Raw genomic sequence first — 19,381 nt, 5'->3', positions numbered from 1 at the left:
TATGATTCGGACGTTTCTTGTCAACCAGCTTACACTGGGCTTCATTCTATTTTTTACTCAGACACCCTGCTGCCAGCCTTTTTCAAAGTCAGAGATACACAGGATGTAATGCCAGACAACAGTTCTTACTGTGTGGTAGCTGTGAAATACGAAACCACACCTTGACTAGAAGGTGTTCCTGTTGTTCAAGAATTTTGACCTCATCAGAGGGAAGAATTAGCTTTACCCCAGCCTTTCTTAAACCCACACTCATGTGCATGACATGTGTGGGTGCCTGCAAAGACCAGAGAGGGTGCCCACTAAGGCCTGAAGGCAGGCTATGTGCATTTGTGAGCCGCCCAAGGTGGGGGCTGGTGACCACGCCTCAGTCTTCTGTAGGAGCAATGTGTCCTCTCGACTGCTGAGCTATCTCTCCTAACCCACGAGCAGCATTACTAGCAAACCTACCTCAGTTACAAATCCAATGGAAAAACACACTAACTTTTAAACATTTTAAACACATTTAAAAATGGGAGATGTGTGTGTGTGTGGAGAATTTAGGCCAATAATTTCAAGTGTGGCAACTGTATAAGAAACATCAAATTTGTGATTAAGGTTTTGTGGAAACCTACACAAACAGTTCTGATCTTACAGAACTAGTAGATATATCACTTTTGAAAAGAGATAAAAAGAGATTGAAAAGTCAAATTTTAATTTTGTAGATGGCCTTTACTATTTTGAGAACTAATTCACTATAGATTGTCAGAATTTAAAAATGCTATTCACATTCCTGTTTAGAAGTCTATCACAGAGAAAGGAGTTTCATTTGGGGAAGTGCCTCCATGAGATCCAGCTGTGGGCATTTTCTCAATTAGTGATCAAGTGGTGAGGGCCTCTTGTGGGTGGTTCCACCTTTGGGCTGGTGCCCTTGGGTTCTATAAGAAAGCAGGCTGAGCAAGCCAGGGGAAGCAAGCCAGTAAGAAACATCCCTCCATGGCCTCTGCATCAGCTCCTGCTTCCTGACCTGCTTGAGTTCCAATCCTGACTTCCTTTAGTGATGAACTGCAATGTGGAAATGTAAGCTCAATAAACCCTTTCCTCCCCAACTTGCTTCTTGGTCATGATGTTTGTGCAGGAATAGAAACCCTAAGACAAATTGGTACCAGCATAGTGGGGTATTCCTGTGACAACCTGACCATGTTTTGGGGAGGATTGTGGAAGGACTTTGGAACTTTGAGCCAGAAAAGCTGTGGAATGTTCTGTAGGAGCTTGGAAGACAATGTTACGAACAGTGCAGAAGAGTGAGGCCTGGCTTGTGAAATTTCAGAGGGAAGATTAAAGACTCTTAAAGTGGCCATGTTTGGATTGTGAAGATTCTGTGGTTTTGGTTAGCGGGGGCTGAAGAATCAGCTGTAAGTAAAAAGATACCAGAACCACTAAAGCAAACCTTTGTGTTACTGGGACTATTGATCCTGGTTAGCTGGAGCTAAGAAATTAGTGGTGATTAAGAAGAGACCAGCATCACTGAGATGAAATCTTCTTGGAAGTGTTTTCTGAGAGCACAGAGAGTGTGTTCCAGAGATAGCCACAGTTGTATTTTATGCTGTGGCTGGACTTGGTACTGTGTAAGAGTCACCCAGATGGTACTGGTTTTGAAGGCATGAAGGGGTCATGAAGAGCAGCTGAGGCTCTTAGCACAGTGAGAGGCCACGGAAGGCCATTGGTGAAGGTGCAGCCTCAGTTGCAATTGATGACCCAGGACTTGAAGGTGTCATGCATAGGAGCAGAGGCTTGTCACCCTGATGAGAGCCTATGAGAGGCTATTGGTGAAGCCTAATTACAGTGGAAGATAGCAGCATTTTGGAGATGCCAGTACCATGCCATGACCACCAAGAACAGCAGCAGCAGTGGAGTACAGGCAGCTGGAGCCTAGAAGACAAGCTGTGTGCTACAAAGGGCAGAGCTGAAGAAGTGACCCAAGTCCTTGGAGGAGCCCGGAAGATCATGAGTTGGATCCCAAACATTGAACTATTGGAGTTTGAGTTTTGCTTTTGGTTGTGACTGTGCCCTGATATGTTTCCCTCTTGAAGGAAGAAAGTATTTTAGTGGAGCCCACAGTTGAGACTTTAAATTTTTAAAAGACTTTGAATTTTAAAGATATTGGATATTTTAAGGTGATTTAACTTTTAATATGTAAAGACTGTGGGGCTTTTAAAGTAATTTAGATCTTGGGGATGAATACGAAAGTAAGGGTTGAGGCTTAATGATGTGTTTGTGTGTCAAGTTGACAAGCGGTCAATTGTACTGGCTAGTTTTGTGTGTCAACTTGACACAGGCTGGAGTTATCACAGAGAAAGGAGTTTCATTTGGGGAAGTGCCTCCATGAGATCCAGCTGTGGGGCATTTTCTCAATTAGTGATCAAGTGGTGAAGGCCCCTTGTGGGTGGTTCCACCTTTGGACTGGTGCCCTTGGGTTCTATAAGAAAGCAGGCTGAGCAAGCCAGGGGAAGCAAGCCAGTAAGAAATATCCCTCCATGGCCTCTGCATCAGCTCCTGCTTCCTGACCTGCTTGAGTTCCAATCCTGACTTCCTTTAGTGATGAACTGCAATGTGGAAGTGTAAGCTCAATAAACCCTTTCCTCCCTAACTTGCTTCTTGGTCATGATGTTTGTGCAGGAATAGAAACCCTGACTAAGACAAAGTCTTTCCACGATGTGTATGACTGTATTTTGGAGCATGATTCAAATACACACATTATAGGGTCATTCCAAGGAGAAGCCTTGAGGTTGTAGGGTGGTCTCAGGACAGCCATACTTTCTAACTCAAGAGCATTACTGTGAGCAATGAACATATATCACTAGCTGTGTTTTTGTAAACTGCCAATATCTTTGAACATTTATAAATATGTCAAACTATTATCTGTCTTGTTTATCTCTAAATTACTACAAACTCCAAAGGAATGTTTAGACCCCTGCCTCAAAATGTTTTAATCAGAAAGATTCTGTTTTTATTTTAGGCATATGTTTTGCTTGTGTCTGTCTGCATACACATGCATATAATGCCCCAGAAGGCCAGAAGAAAGCACTATATTACTTAGAATTAAAATCAGATACTGCGATGAACGGTGTGGGAACCAAATCTTGTAGAGCAGCAAAGCGCCCTTAATTCTTGACACACCTATCTAGGTTCCCTAACTATCACTTGAATTCACATGGTCACTAACTGTTAAGAACAGAGTGTGCCTGCTGCCTTTCTTGCCCTTGGCTGTCAGTATGCACATAGATAGGATGACTTTTACAGAAAGAGACTTTACATCTTAGTTCTGCTGAGGGCCAGTTTTTCGTGTGGCTCAGCTGGTAGAGCACTTGCTTAGCATGTGCAAGGTCCAGAGTTCAATCCCCAGAACTACATACAAAAGTGGGCGTTCATTTACACAGGTTTACTGCTTTGTATATCTATTTCCAACATGATGAATGACACCATGGCGGGCCATTTGAAATCCGCCATCGGAGAGGACAGAAAGGCCTTGTGCACACAGATAAGCCCCAGAGAAGCCAGGGAAGTTAAACATATGGCTTTCCTCTGCAGTGGAACAAGGGCTGCACAGATGCTCTTCCTAGAATGTCAGGAATGATGTAGCTCTACAACCTCGTGAGCCCTTGCTGTCTGATGAGACAGGCTCTGCCCATATCTTCCAGAATTTTTGTTTTCATTTATCCCAGACCCTTTCCCCTAAATCTTGAGCATTTACTTTTAGGCTATAAAACTGATCTGTTATGAATGATGTCAAACCTAAGTGACTTTTATGTTATCTTAGAGCCAGGCCAGTGCTGACACCCACAGCCTTTAGGATTATTTCAGTCAAAATCCCTAGACCCTAAATCTTGGGCACTATCTCTGAGTCTAAAGTACCCATTTTTTTGAAAGGAACCAGATATGCCTTGTGAAGAATCTCAACATAAATATACCTTAAATTGTTGTGTATTGGGGATTAAGCTGTTACCCAAAATACCTTTTTTTTTCCCCTAAAATTGTGCTGTGCTTGATTATGGCTAAAGTAAAATGATATGGGCCAGACTCTAGAAGCCCTGCTACTCCAGAGCCCGTTCCGATAGAATCTGGCTGAGCCGAGTTTCATCCTTAGCCCACCTTGATTGGTTTTCCCTGCCTGCTGTAAAGCCTGCAGGGGAATCAACACAAGCAGCGCTGGGAGGAATTTATACCCCAGGGATGGACAGAAGCTACAAATGAAGTTTTCCCCTGTCTCTTATAGTTACAAGCACATCAGTGATTGTAATAAACTTACAAAAGTCCACACTACTTAATCACCAGTTTTCCTGTATTCAGAACAAAAGCTAGGTAACTTTTCATGATCAAACTCATAATAAAGCCTTCAAAAACCTAGGATAAGTATTGTGGCTGGAGACTAGTCTTTTCTTTTTGTTTCAGGATGGTGCCTTCGTGAGCAGCCTAGGCAAGCTTGTAGCTGGCTGTGTAGCTCAGTCTGGCCTCTAACTCACATTTATCTCACCTTGGTGTTGATGTTCACATTGATAAGGTGATGGTGTGAACCACTATATAGGGCCAAGAACCCATTTTGAACTTGTTATAGCAAAGATTCTTTCAGAAACCACGAAAGGGAAAAAAAAGCAGTTAGAAATGTCATCAGAAAAACAACCTCAAAAAATTCATATATCTGTTCTGCTGGAGGTTATTTTTTATAAAGGAACACATAAAAATAGCTAATTATTTTTACTGATGGGGACACAAATCCAATCTGCCAATATCGTGGCAGGAATGGAAATCTGTCTTATTTTTATATTTTCAGGACAGCCGTTGCGTATGTCTGCTGTCCTTCCGTGCTCTGTCTCCCCTCCCCATCCCAGTCACCAGGTCTATCATCCCTGAGTTTGTGCTTCTCCTCATCCTTCCCATAGCCCCTAGTACCGACCATCCAACATCCCTTGCGACATAGCAGACCCGTGATTTTACTCAATGACGTATGCACCTAGGAACACTAGTGTGCTTCCCATTTTATCCCAATAAAGGTGTTGAGATTAAATGCCGTGTCTAAGACCTCAGTAACAACTAAGAGTGCATAATGCGAGATCCAGGATAGTAACACACACCGAGTTCACTCTCCCTGTCCCATGGTTTCCCTGTGTAACACCAGCAGGTAGAACCTGTTATGGGAACCCTTTACGTACCTGAGGTTGGGAGGGGCTGGCAGTGAAGTAAAAGGCAACATTTGTCCTGAAAAAAAGAGGTAAAGTGAGAGGAAAGCATGATTTGGCAAGCAAGAACTAGCTATTTAAAGGAGAACCACCTTAACTTAGATGCACAGTGCCTTTAATCTTTTTAAAAAATATTTGGTTCTGCAATCTGATGAACTTCAAGGAGACTGTGTTTTCGACAATAAGGAACGATGAAACTGGGGGAGAAGGTCGTTTTTAAATCTTTAAATGTCCATCAGGTCGTTGTGATTGCCTTTGGACGCTCTTAAGACATTCCAATCAAGTAATATAATAAATCAATCATGAGACATGGGTAGCAAGAGAGGAAATGCAGGTGTGAGTCCTTTTGAGAAATGTAGGTGCCACTCCACAATAACTTTGATGGATCCACAGCAAAAGTCCAGAGCTTTAAGATCAGGATGACCAGATGGCCACTGTGGGACAGTTGTCGTCGGGAGTAGCCCTAAGCTCTTCTTGCCCCAAACTTCTCCCCAGTCTCCTGCAACACCTGCCGAATTCTCCAAAATTTCATCCTCTTAGACTTTAGCTTTGTCTTCTAAAGCCCATCTATAAAAATAAAGGTACCACCCAAAGAACACAACCAAGTTACTTGCTCTCTAAGTAGAACTTACTGTGAATAGTTTTATCATATACTAAGACAGCAGGGATCCAGGCACAGAGAGGGAGAGAGCTAGAATTTTGTAAGAGGCATAAGACTTTGTAGCATCAAGCGCTCTCTGGTATGAACATCTGCGAAGTATTTCAAGAGGCTGGGAAATTCAAAGACAAATTTGTTTTCTGCTAGGGCTGCTCGTTTGCGTATGCTCTTGATGGCTTTGACCTCAGTGCTATAGATCACGCTTGAATCCACCACACCTGAGTTCCCAAGAGGATAAAAGGCCACTCTCCCAATGTGTCTCCCTCCTTGCATTGCTCAGTCTGAAGCTGCACTTCTGGGCTCTTCACCACCTCATTCCCTAGGATTCTCTGACGACTTTCTTCCCACTGCCAATATTCCTCTTATTAAAATGAAATTGTTTAAAAATTAACAATTTCTTTAGAAATGGTATGTCAAAACACTTAGGGAAGATGCTTATAATAAGTAACATTACTTAAAGTCATAAAGTTTGAGCACCATTTACAAGGGTAATGTCTGTTGGTTGGGGCTGCCATTGGCCTGGTCTCAGAAGTGAGCTCGCAGAAATGGGTGCAATTTTTATATATTAACTCTTGGCATAAATTTCTACCTATGTAGGTGACTGTGCATAGTTCTACAGGAGCACTGTAGTAAACTTCCGACCTCAAGACATCTAAAGATGCCAGCATCACTATCAAATGATTGTGATGTGCTGTGCTGTGTGTGGCTGGGACAAGCCATTTCAAATCTTGGATGGGCCACCTGCTGTTAGCAGGGACACATGGGACCTTTAATGCTCTCTTTGCCAGATCAGAGGAATGACAAACAAAGTCAACGCTGACTTTCTAGCAACAGAAAGCATGAGATTTCCTGAAGCAATCTGTGTACTTTGAACAGGGATTTGATTTTTATAAATGTCCCTCATGATTTGAATTCTAATTATAATACTGGATTAACAAAGACTTTCTGTTTTCTTGTTTTGTTTTTGTTTGTTCGCTTTGGTTCCTTGGGTTTTATTGTCTTTATAACAGAAACATTTAGGCCTTCTGTTTGTTTTTATTTTCCAGAGCTAACAGTAGCTACAGAATCAACAGTATGTCCATGGAGATGAAACAATATTTGCTAGGGTGGCCCTGACTGAGGTGAGCAAGCTGTATCTTATCACAGGCCCCCTCTAGTTAACAGCACAAAGCAAAGGAAACTCACTGGCATCTTTAGCGTTAGAGCAAGGGGCATCAAAGTTTCCATTCGTTGGTTTCAAAACTAAACAGGGGAAACAAATGTTTACACAAGAGATTAAAACCCAACTTTGTTCAGCTGCTTTGGCTGTTAGAGTAAGGGAAGAAGGGAAAGGAAAGACTTCTGCGTCAGGAGAGGTGCTACATATAGGAAGGAAGATGGGGGAAAGAGTAGACAGAAAGGCATGCAGAGGGATGGAGTAAGAAGAAAGAAGTGTTTATAGGAGAGTAATACAATAGAAGAACAGAAGAAAAGAGTTCGTGGAGAGTCAGGGACAAACGGTCAGTAGTTTTGAGTGAGGAAAGTCACAAGACCTTAAGTTTCATCAGCGAGCTCCTGGCAGGGCGCAGAGGGTGTTCCAAATCTCACTTTGCTTGCTCAAGGAAATGGTGTACTATTACTCTGCACCATGGACTTCACACTGTCATTCCCTGTTAACTGCTGATTGCCACCTGTTGTGAGCTCCCTTCCAATCCCCGCCCTTCTGGCCAGCCCTCCTGGTCCCTCCTGTTTTCCAGGGTTCATCCTTCTGGGGTGGGACCAGAAGGGCTGGAGCCCACTATTTCTTCCTGTCTCTGGCACTCAGCTAAAATATATCAACTCTCTTATTTATCAGCTTTGCCCTTTCTGCTCCTTCATTTGTCTTTATCATTTCAAAATAAGTAACAGACTAATCCAACTAAGTTCTCCCCTTACTCGCCCCCCCCCCCGTGTGTGTGTGTGTTTGTGCGCTCGTGCACACATTCGCTAGCACCCATGTTCATGGGTACCCACACACGTGGGAGGGGAGGCCAGAAGTCAGTCAACATTAAATGTGATTCTCTATTGGTATCCACCATATTTTTCTTAGTTAAATCTTTTATTCTTTGAATGTCTTGTAGATGTCTATAGCATATGTTGAACATTTCTGCCCCGACTCAATTCCCCCAGCATCTGCCCAGTATATCACTCCTCCTCCTCCTCCTTCTCCTCCTCCTCCTCCTCCTTCTCTTCCTCCTCCTCCTCTTCCTCCTCCTCCTCCTCTTCCTCCTCCTCCTTCTCCTCCTCTTCCTCCTCTTCCTCCTCCTCTTCCTCCTCCTCCTCTTCCTCCTCTTCCTCCTCCTCGTCTTCCTCCTCCTCCTCCTCCTTCTCCTCCTTCTTCAAAAAAGTGTGGCTGAGGGGTTACCCATTAGGGCATGGCCAACGTGCTGGTGGTCACCTGGTCACCCCTTGAAGAAAAGTGACTTTCCCTACTGTAGCAGCCATCAACTGTCAACAGGGTCCATGGCTGGAGGTGGAGCCTCAGATGTCCCTCCTCACTCCATGTTGGAAATTTTTAAAGATTTATTTTAATTTTAGTGTGTGTATGTGTGTGCGTGCGTGTTGTGTGTGTGTGTGTGTGTGTGTGTGTGTGTGTGTGTATGACATATGTGTGGGCGCCTGCAGAGGTCAGAAAAAGATGTCAGAGCCTCTGAACTGAGGTGGCAGGTGTTTATAAGCCACCATGTTAGGGCTGGGAACCAAACTCTGACCCTCTGGAAGAGTAGTGAATTTTTGTTTTTTTGTTTGTTTGTTTGTTTGTTTTTGCTGAGCCATCTCTCCAGCCTTGCCATGCTGAAAGGAAGAGAACCATGCTCCATGTGCAATAGGAGATTTTCTTGGAGATGGCTGGTCAAATTTTCTACTGTTATTATAAAGAAATATCCAAATTTCTTTTGTATGTGTATGGTTTGGAACAGGATTTGGTGTATTTCAGGCTGGCCTCAAACTTGCAGAGCATAACCGTGAACTTCTGATCTTCCTGCCTTCACTTTAAATGGTGGAGTTCCAGGCATGGGATCCCACACAGTCTGGGTAGTGCTGGGTGGCTAACTCATGCCTTCATGGATGCTAGGCAAGCACCCTGCTGCAACCCTACGAGGCCCTGAAATCACGAACAAACATTGCAGGTTAAGACCTGAAAAAACACCTACTAGAAACCTAAAGGGAGTGAAAGGAGGATTGAGACAAGGCAAGATGAATTAATGACTATGAGGCAGACTGGATAGGGTGAAGAGGGAGCATGCACTGAAATTCTGGGGTACGGGGTCTGGTGCATTTGTTTGACATGGGGTATCACGTAGCCCAGGCTGGTCTCAAACTTGCTGCATAGCTGAGGATGACCTTGAACTTCTTTCTGATCCTCCTGCCTTTATCTTCAAAGTGCTAGGACTACAGGTACGTACCCTAACCCTAACCCTAACCCTAACTACTACTACTACTACTACTACTACTACTACTAGATAAGTTCACTAAATTTCATAAGGTCATTCTCACTATGGTGGTTTGAATATGCTTGGCCCGTAGGAAGTGGCCTTATTAGGAGGTGTGGCCTTGTTGGAGGAAGGGTTTCACTCTGTAGATGGGCTTTGAGGTTTCCTAATGCTCAAGCCTCACCCAGTGTGTAAGAGGTCCCCTCCTGGTCCTGCAGAAGACAGTATCCTTCTGGCTGCCTTTGGATCAAGATGTAGAAGAACTCTTGACTCCTCCAGCACCAAGTCTGCCTGGATGCTGCCATGCTTCCCACCATGATTAGTGTTGGTGTTTTGTCTAAGCTCCACCCCACACCTACCTAGCAATAGCCAGGTATGCCCCGCCCCAGAGATCTGGCTACTTGCCCCTCCTCTCCCTCTTTTCTCTCCTCCCCTCTCCCACATACACTCACCCCTCTGCCCCTTGGGCTCTCCTACCCCCCTCCACGTGGTCATGGCCGGCCTCCACTCCACTTCTCTCTCTCTCTCTCTCTCTCTCTCTCTCTCTCTCTCTCTCTCTCTCTCTCCACTAACTCCCATTCCCTACTCTGAATAAACTCTATTCTATACCATGCCTATGTGTGTGTGGTCCCTCAGGGGGCAGAGGTCCCCAGGCAAGGGCCCGCCTGGGCATCCCCTTCCCCACGCCGCCGTGCCACACTCCCTTAACCCCCCTCCAACCTCCTCTTTTTAAGCCCCCTCAATTATAATGGTCTGAACTTCTGAAACTGTCAATTAAAAAGTCAACCCCAATTAAATGTTGTCCTTTATAAGAGTTGCCTTGGTCATGGTGTCTCTTCAGAGCAGTGAAACCCTAACTAAGACTCATCATTGGCACTGGTTGTCACTCTTTCCTTCTTAGACTCTTTCATCATCCTTAATTCCGGCTGGCTATCCCTCAACTTCATTGCCAGCAGGTCTCAGTCCTTAGCGGAGCCACGTGCAGAGAACTCTCCAGCCCTGCTCAGCCCCTCACTCTTCAGGGAGCTGTTCCTCTGTCCCTCCTCTCACCCATGACTCTTCTCCCCTGCTAGTTCGCTCTGTCCCCTTTCTGTGCTCTCTAGAATTCCAGCAGAGAATTTCTCTTTTGTTTTATTTGGGTCAATTTGTTAACGGCCAGCAGGTCATCTTCCAGCTTTCTAGTCATAGAAGAAGATCCCTGCTGTCCACTCTTTACTTTGGCCCTTCATGAGGAGTTTGTCAACACACCCTGAGGTTTAGAGAACAAGGCCAAGGCCAAGCCATAGGAGGAGGAGGGATGTAGGCGGGATAACCGTACCTCCATTTATAATCCTATTAGAAGTCACAGCCATGTGCTGGGCAAGCTGGAGAGAGGTAATGGAGAAGTGCGTTCGAGTACCAAATCACACATCTCTGCCGAAGATTGCTTCCCATTTGTTTGGCCCTGGTTATCTTGAGACTCTATTGCCATAAGGAACAGATTAGCAGCCTGGGACTCCACTTGGTTTGGGATTTGTACTCACTTCTCTCCTAATGATGCACCCAGCAGCCGGTAAGATTAGGATCCCTTTCTGCATTGAGCTGCATGCACAGTGTCCTCCAAACAAACGAATAAGTTCCCCACTCCCCTTAATGATCACCAAGAACTGGCAGTTTCTATTTAATCTTACTCTAGATATCTCTGAGCATGAACAGAAGGGTGGCCAGTCAGGCCTGAGCTACTTTTGAATTCCTGTGTCTTCTGAGTGAAGATTTAGGGAGAATCGCCTGTTTACCATCTTGGGTCTGTGCATAGTTAAGCATCGTATGATCAAGATCTGATGCATCATGAGAGAGGACATGTGCAATGACCAAAGGCTTACATAACCTATGCCTGTCAATCAAAACAGAACCATCTGTGATATGCCCTTATCAACCACACTCCTCCTGTTCTTGAACCCCATCAAAGGGAGTCCCAAATAACACCCAAGGCCTTTAAGTACTCTTGCGTGGTCTGTGACTCCTGATCACAAATTTCTGATCTGTACTATTGACTTTCTTTTGAATCGTTTTTTCAAAATCAGAAATCTGTGTACCTTTATTACTTGAATAAGAGGCCCAAATCTGGAAGCACCTAGCTCAGACTGCAATCACTAGTAATGCTTCAAAGCCAGCCAGTCGGTCTTCTACTTCAGCTGGGATGGAGTCTTTTCCCCTTCATATAACAAACCCAGGTAAAGCCCTTAAGAACAGATCAGCCCACAGCTTTGCAGCCAGCGAGACTGACTCCGCCCTGGACTGTTGGGCCACAGTGTCGAGGGTCCAGTGTACATATGGGAGTATGGTGTGAGCTTGTTGGTAATGTTGTAAGTCACAGCATCTGACATTCCCCATAAAGCAAAAAAGTGCAGCTGAAGATCAAAAGGTGTCTCATTCAAGCGAAGTTCTGGTAATTTCTACATTTCAAGTGCCTTCTAAGCCAGGAAGAGAAGGGGAAGAGGTCAGCTGTGACTCTCCTTGACCAGGTTCTACGTGAAGTCGCTCCTGCTTGAGATCAATCATACAGTCACTGTTCAATCTTCATTTCCTCTACCCAAACGTGACGCCATTCTCTGCACCCCCATTTCCCCTTCCCTTCATAGTCATTCAAGTGTTGTGAATTTTGCCTCCTACATTTTTCAAGACGCCTCCTCACTCTCTACCCTGACCATTCATTGCATCAGTCTTCTAACCTCTCCGCATCCCACACTGCCTCTCTCTCATCCCACACATCCCTCACACTACTAATAGTGCAACGCAGACAACTGTATTCTCAGTGCCTCCCTATGTTCCCCCTACCCCTACCCTATGTCCCTCCTACCATCCAGTGGCTGCCTGCTCCTACAATGCCCCCTCCCACCGTTCCCTGCCTATAACTACCAACCCTAAGGACACAGAATGGCCCATTGCTATTGGGAGTTGTTGGGACGATGGCATACACGTGTGTGAAAAGAGTGGGAAGAACGTTTAAAGGCACAGCTGTCTGATTTTAAGATTTGAATTAGAGTAAACAGATGCTTCGTGCAATTGAGGAGCATATTTATGGAGGTGTAAATTTGGAATGATGTAATTTAAAGGGAAAGAAGGGTGTGTTAAGAGGAGACAGTCTTAGAACAGGAAGCCAGAAACAGCGTCCAGCTTGGATTTTTGTCTTTTCCTGTTTTTGTGAGTTTGGACAAGATCCTAGCATCTTTCTGGACCTCAGAGCTAGATGTGGTGAGATATCTTTCTTGTCACAGCTTCTTAGGAAGTAGAGGTTTGAAGATGGATTGCTTGGGCCTAGAAGTCCGAGGCTAGCCTGGCAGCATAGGTCAACCCCCGTCTCAGATAAGAACAGCAAAAATCTCTGGACGTCTGTATTCTAGTCTGTCATTCAGAACTGTGTGGCAGAAGCTGCAATGTCAGGGCTCATTGTCAATACCTGGAGTCTGGTTCTTACCACAGCCCTCATCCGGACTCCATGACTACCATCCTCTGGATTTCTGGGGTGCCAACAAAGTTGGTGAATCAAGAAAGAAGAAATACACACAGCCCACCTACTACCTCTCCTCGGGCTTGTGTGTTTCATAATGCTTGCACGGTCTGTTTGATGCCACAGAGCCATACTACACGAGAAAGTGAAAACAGAAAACAAAGTGGCAGAATAGATTTTCATGTGATTCCTTAGCACTTGTTGAGAGCTATGACCAAGTGACTTCAATTATACAGCCTCCTTTCTGAGGGATCAAATTACCTCACTGAAAAATCATCTCTGCAACTCACACTGGCTACCGTCCATCAGGTAACAGTAAGAAATCAAAGGTACAACTGGCAGAAGCAAGGCTTCCCTGAAGGTTCAAGTTGAGCTCAGGTTGGAAGAATGTTCAGGTCATCTGTAAAGAAGGCCGCTGACACGAGTATCCACAGGCAAACCAGACCTGAAAGCTGAGAGGCACATTCACCTACTTACTGGAGCTGGAAGTGCTTGATTTTGGTGACCAGCAACTTGTAGTGGGCACCGTGGGGAGCCATGGATGCTACATCTACGAAGATCAGCTGTTCCAAAGGGCCCGTCTCATTGGTTGCTTTTGAAGGACATAGAGTGCGGCTGACTTCCTGGTAGTTGTAGCTCCTTTGGTATCTGTAGGTGTAGACAACATCAGCAAGGAGGAGACACTGTGATCAGAGGCAGGGACAGTGCTAGCAGGGACCTGCCAGGACCTACAGCTCTATTTCCCTCTAATTTGGCTTTAAGCTCTATGCTTTCAATTTCAGGCTGGGACCACCGATAGCAATCCTGGAACCCCTGTTATTGACATCCATGGTGTGACAGGGACATAGGAACTATTATGTCCCGAACAATATACTTAGCAGTGTGTCTATTTTAGACTCTCAAGTCATTCAAGGAAAAACACTAAAATCTGAGGAAGGAAACCTCCTAATTAAGCAGCCAACGGAGTCTTTTCTTTTTCCAGTTTCACTGTTTTCAAGTGGAAACAATCAAACTTAGTATTTAGCGCTCAAATTCCAGAAGCTTTAAAAACTGTGAAATATTGCTTCACCAGCTGCCTCTTTCCCTACCCCTTCTGGGCTTTGTATTGGTGCCACAACGCTTCAATGAACTCTCCTCGGCACAACAGGTACTCTGCCAGGGCAGAGAGTTCTGTTGTTTTCATGGTGTCTTCCTGAACCTCCCTCTTGGCTCTGCTCTGTAAATACCAGAGCGAAGAAGCACACAGAAAAGGCCTTTCTAAGTACAGGTTGTGCGGGTTGGGGCTGCTCATACATTGACTGGCTACGGGACGATCCATTTTCAAAAGAGGGAATAGAATATCATGGCAGATTTTTCAGATGGTGTAAATTCTCCTAGGTGCTGAAAAATCTGGGCAGAGTGCTCATCTGAAATTCAGAGAGGACAGAAATGTGTCCCACTGACCAGCCTTGGGGCACCCATTGCTTGCATTTGGCCTGCACTACCCTGGCATTTGCATGCCTGAGTTCTCTTCTGGCTAAGGGGGAAAAACCAGACAAAACAGAACAGAACAGAACAGAAAACCTGGCTAAGTCTAAGGACACTGAAGAGTGTCGCATGCAGGGAAGTCACCTGGGCAGAGAATACTCACAGTCCTTGGAAGAGCAGAGGGACCTGCCAGGACAGAACTTCCTTCTGCTGGCGAACCACAACCAGCACTGGGTGGTCCAGATTGTCAGAGGAGCTGTTGACGTGCACCCGCACGGCCGTCACCTGTGAGGCGGGTGAAAGCAGGCTCACTGAGTCCTCACATTTCTTCCCATGACAGGTACCCCCAAACACCCCAAGTTGTCTTTTATTATCTGGAGTGGGCCTCAACCTTGACCACGTGTTGAAACTGCCCCGGGAAATAATTGATGCATTGGATATAATCTGATTAAGATTCTGATTCAATTATTCTGTGATGAGGCAGAGGGGCTGAGGAGTTTGAGCTAAGCAGTCAACATAAGGCTTCAAGAAGAACTCCAGAAGAGAAAGAGAAAGAGGTGGATGTATTTTTTCTTATTTGAATATAAATATAAATAATCTCAAAATCGCAATCCCCAATGAGCCTCATACTCTACAAGACCCCCTCCCCGCCCCAGCTGCTGACAAACTTTGGGTTTGGGTGTGGTAAATCAGTCTGTTTCCATTCCTTTGAACAGCCTGGGAGATAGTCTGCCACGCCCTCTCCCTCCTGCAGCACATCCCACAGAGGCTGAGTCCCCCCTGCTCGGGGGTAAATAGGTCACTAGCACACCCTTCCTCCCCAGCAGCCCACAGGAGCACACAGTGTGACCATGGATGAAACTAAGTCTGCTTCTGGAGCTACAGGGTTTGGGCATTTTCCTTAAAAATGTTACAATACCATATGAAATATAGAAAATAATGGAGGAAAATAGAGAAGAGTAAAAGAGAGATTAAAAGTCAGTCTTCCACATGACATTTTACTGTACGGGTCTGTTAGCTTTATTCTCTCTTCAAAGTTTCCTCATTAGGGGGCCAGTAAAATGGCTTATCAGCCAGCTCGGTGGCTAAACCAGGGTTTAGATCCCTAGAAGTCAAGTTAAATGCTGGGTGGACCAGGCCGCCTTTCTGCCCTGGGCCAGCCCTGGAGCAAACTGACAAGAAGGATTAGCTCTACCAGCTTTGGCTTGGTCTCTGCCTCAGAACTGGAGCAGTTATTGAAGATGCCTCTCATCCACCACCTCCAGGCCTCCAGATGTACACACATGTGTACACATGTGCCTACACTTGCAAACATGCATGTGCACACACACACACACACACACACATACACACACACACACTCCCTCCCTCTCTCTGGAAAAGAAGATCTACCACACATTTCAAATGCAGGCTGAGGGGAAACAGAACAGCCAGAGTGTTGTACCCGGCACTTCGATCTCTCCGTTCTCCCTGACCAAGCCACTGCTTCACATTTTCAGCGTCAGCCCAGCAGAAGAGTAATTTATTAATTTGATAAGAAATGCTTGCTCCCGGGGGAGCATTTCCTGTGCCTACGCGGTGTTTCCATGGAAATTGTGTTGCTGCTGATAATTGCTCAAACTCCATCTCCAGTGCAGACCTCTTTGTTCAACTGGGATTTCTGCAGGCCTCTCAAACTCAACGTGGCTACGTGAAGTTTCACATTTCCTTCACTTTTGACTTTCCTTTCTGTGATGGACAGTTCCAGAATGCAGCTGTTCGTCTATGAAACCTGAGGGTCCTGCCTGGTCCTTTCTTCCGCCTCCTCACACTGTTCTTCTCAGCCATTCCACCCTCCCTCCTTCCAGATCCTAAGCCCCACCCTCAATGGCCTCTTTGACTAAGCCCCACCCTCAATGGCCTCTTTGACTAAGCCCCACCCTCAATGCCCTTTGACTAAGCCCCACCCTCAATGCCCACTTTGACTAAGCCCCACCTCAATGGCCTCTTTGACTAAGCCCCACCCTCAATGCCCTCTTTGACTAAGCCCCACCCTCAATGCTCTTTGACTTAGCCCCACCCTCAATGCCCTCTTTGACTAAGCCCCACCCTCAATGCTCTTTGACTAAGCCCCACCCTCAATGCCCTCTTTGTCTAAGCCCCACCCTCAATGCCCTCTTTGACTAAGCCCCACCCTCAATGCCCTCTTTGACTAAGCCCCACCCTCAATGCTCTTTGACTAAGCCCCACCCTCAATGCCCTCTTTGACTAAGCCCCACCCTCAATGCTCTTTGACTAAGCCCCACCCTCAATGCCCTCTTTGTCTAAGCCCCACCCTCAATGCCCTCTTTGACTAAGCACCACCCTCAATGCCCTCTTTGACTAAGCCCCACCCTCAATGCCCTCTTTGACTAAGCACCACCCTCAATGCTCTTTGACTAAGCCCCACCCTCAATGCCCTCTTTGTCTAAGCCCCACCCTCAATGCCCTCTTTGACTAAGCACCACCCTCAATGCCCTCTTTGACTAAGCCCCACCCTCAATGCCCTCTTTGACTAAGCACCACCCTCAATGCTCTTTGACTAAGCCCCACCCTCAATGCCCTCTTTGTCTAAGCTCCACCCTCAATACTCTTTGACTAAGCCCCACCCTCAATGCCCTCTTTGACTAAGCCCCACCCTCAATGCCCTCTTTGACTAAGCCCCACCCTCAATGCCCTCTTTGACTAAGCCCCACCCTCAATGCCCTCTTTGACTAAGCCCCACCCTCAATGCTCTTTGACTAAGCCCCACCCTCAATGCCCTCTTTGACTAAGCCCCACCCTCAATGCCCTCTTTGACTAAGCCCCACCCTCAATGCCCTCTTTGACTAAGCCCCACCCTCAATGCCTTCTTTGACTAAGCCCCACCCTCAATGGCCTCTTTGAAGGCCTCCTTTCTCTACTGATTTGAGTCCCTCAGAGTCCTTGGTCTCTACCCTCAGGGCTGTATCTCTGAGATGTCATTCATCTGCCACTCCCTGTTTAAGAGACCTAAAATGGTTCAGAAAATTTTTCAATCTTATACCAAAGTAAGAAGAATACTATAATAAATAGATCTGGATTTTTCAGCTTTGATAACTCCTAATAAATACATTTTATTTTATTCATACTTTTTATTTCCACATACTCCTTCACTGTATTCTGAAACACATACACACACACACACACACACACACACACACACACACACAGCTTATTACTCAATCATCAAATAGTTCGATGTATCTCTCTTAAGAGATAGAGCTTCCTTAACAAAATCCATAAACACGGGTTAGAGAGATGGCTCAGCAGTTAAGAGCACTTGCTGCTTCTGTAGAGGACCCGGTTTGGGTCCCAGCCTCCATGCAGTAGCTCACAATTGTCCTTAACTCCAGTTCTGGGGACTCAATGGCCTCTTCTGTCCTCTAAGGGTACCAGACATGCATGCAGTATACATACAAGTAGATAAATATATACACATACAGTAAAAATGAAATCTTAAAAACATAAACAGTCTGAGCTCAGCACTATTTGAACTCTCTCTTTTTTTTGTGTGTGTGTTTTTGGTTTTTTTGTTTGTTTGTTTGTTTTTTGAGACAGGGTTTCTCTGTGTAGCCCTGGCTGTCCTGGAACTCACTCTGTAGACCAGGCTGGTCTCGAACTCAGAAATCTGCCTGCCTCTGCCTCCCGAGTGCTGGGATTAAAGGCATGGCCACCACGCCCACTATCTGAACTCTTAACTTACCTGATACTGCACGGCACTTGGAAATTTTCAATTGTTTCAGAAATTTCTTTTTTCAGTTTTATTTTTAAAATGGGGCACAAATTAATTTGATACACACTGCACCTGTTTCATCTTGTCTGATACCAATACTTCATCTTCTTAATTGCTGAGTAATATTCCATTGCGCAAATATACAACATTTTGTTTTTCTACTCTTCAGTTGATGAACATCTTACACATTTTGAGTATTTACAAACAATACTGTTATATTTGTGCACCAACTTTGTGTGAATATTTATATTTTCACTTCTTTTTGCTGTATACTGTGATTAGAGTTTTGGAAGACATAGTACCTCTGTATGCAACTTTTTGAGGAACTGCCAAAATGTTTTTCAGAGTTGTATCATTTAACACTCCAGTAATTTACATATCCAGCAATGTTCCTGGTTTCTTTCCTTCTTTGCCAACACTTGCTACTATCTTTACCCCAGCTATCCTAGTGGGTTAAAAGCTATATGTTATTGTAGATGGCACAGAACTTCATTTTTTATTTTCGTTTCTGTTTTGATTTTTAGAGAGGCCTTCTCGAGTCGCTCAAGGTGGACTTGAGCTCACAGTCTCCTTTCCTGTTTCCCAAGCGCTGGGATTACAGGTGTGTGCACTTATGCCTAGCTGATATTTTAGCTGTTAGTTTCGCTGCCTGGTTTTCCTTGTAAACTGCCAACACTGTTTTCAGAATCCCCAGAGCCTAGTATAATAAATTACCTTAGCAGCAGGTTGGCTTTTTAAATTGTAGTGCAAACATTCTCATATTAGATAGCCTATGCATTTACAGTGAGGTGTAACCTAATGTAAATAATCCGACAGCACTCAGAACCCAGGCAAACAGAAATGGGAAAGTTTCTTCTTCAGGATTTCTCTTCTGTTTAATTGACTTAGATGCCACCTCCTTCTTAGGGACCTAGTGCCAGAGGGGGCTGCTCACATTTTTTCCTATACTTCATTATATGGCAGAAATTCGTGAACATTAGTAATTCTTGCCTCCCTAATTGGTGTGTGTGTGTGTGTGTGTGTGTGTGTGTGTGTGTGTGTGTATTTCTGATTCAGCTGATGAAGAAAACCTTAAACTATTCATTTCTAACACAGAGTTGGTGGGCAGTTGCTGTGCCTGGTTTGGGGCCTACATTTTGGAAACACCATTCTAAAACCATTTACTGATCTACTGGATGACCCTACATGTCATTGTGAGTCGCCCAACCAGGAGCTCGGCCCTGTTTCAGCAGCGTGGGAGCTGTTTTGTGGGCACTGATGTGGGAACAGAAAAGGTACATCATAGCTGTACTAAGCCCCCCCCCCCATCTCCGCTCTTGCTCTTCCTGGTTG

At 45.1% G+C, this 19,381-nt stretch overlaps 1 protein-coding gene across 2 annotated transcripts in view; it reads right to left on the bottom strand.

The window, feature by feature from the left end:
* The window catches only part of Sidt1 (SID1 transmembrane family member 1), a 97,676-nt gene that overhangs the window by 47,813 nt on the left and 30,482 nt on the right, over window positions 1-19,381 (bottom strand). For both annotated transcript variants that reach the window (XM_052158082.1, XM_052158081.1), the window contains exons 2-4: window positions 14,441-14,562; window positions 13,288-13,458; window positions 5,187-5,232 (exon numbers count right to left, since the gene is read on the bottom strand). In XM_052158082.1, coding sequence (XP_052014042.1) covers window positions 5,187-5,232; window positions 13,288-13,458; window positions 14,441-14,562 — 339 coding nt within the window. The remainder of the gene's footprint in view (window positions 1-5,186; window positions 5,233-13,287; window positions 13,459-14,440; window positions 14,563-19,381) is intronic.

Source organism: Apodemus sylvaticus, chromosome 15 (assembly GCF_947179515.1).
Source record: "Apodemus sylvaticus chromosome 15, mApoSyl1.1, whole genome shotgun sequence".
NCBI lineage: Eukaryota > Metazoa > Chordata > Mammalia > Rodentia > Muridae > Apodemus > Apodemus sylvaticus.
The sequence above is the reverse complement of the archived record's forward strand: the minus strand, read 5'-3'. Positions and strand labels throughout refer to the sequence as shown.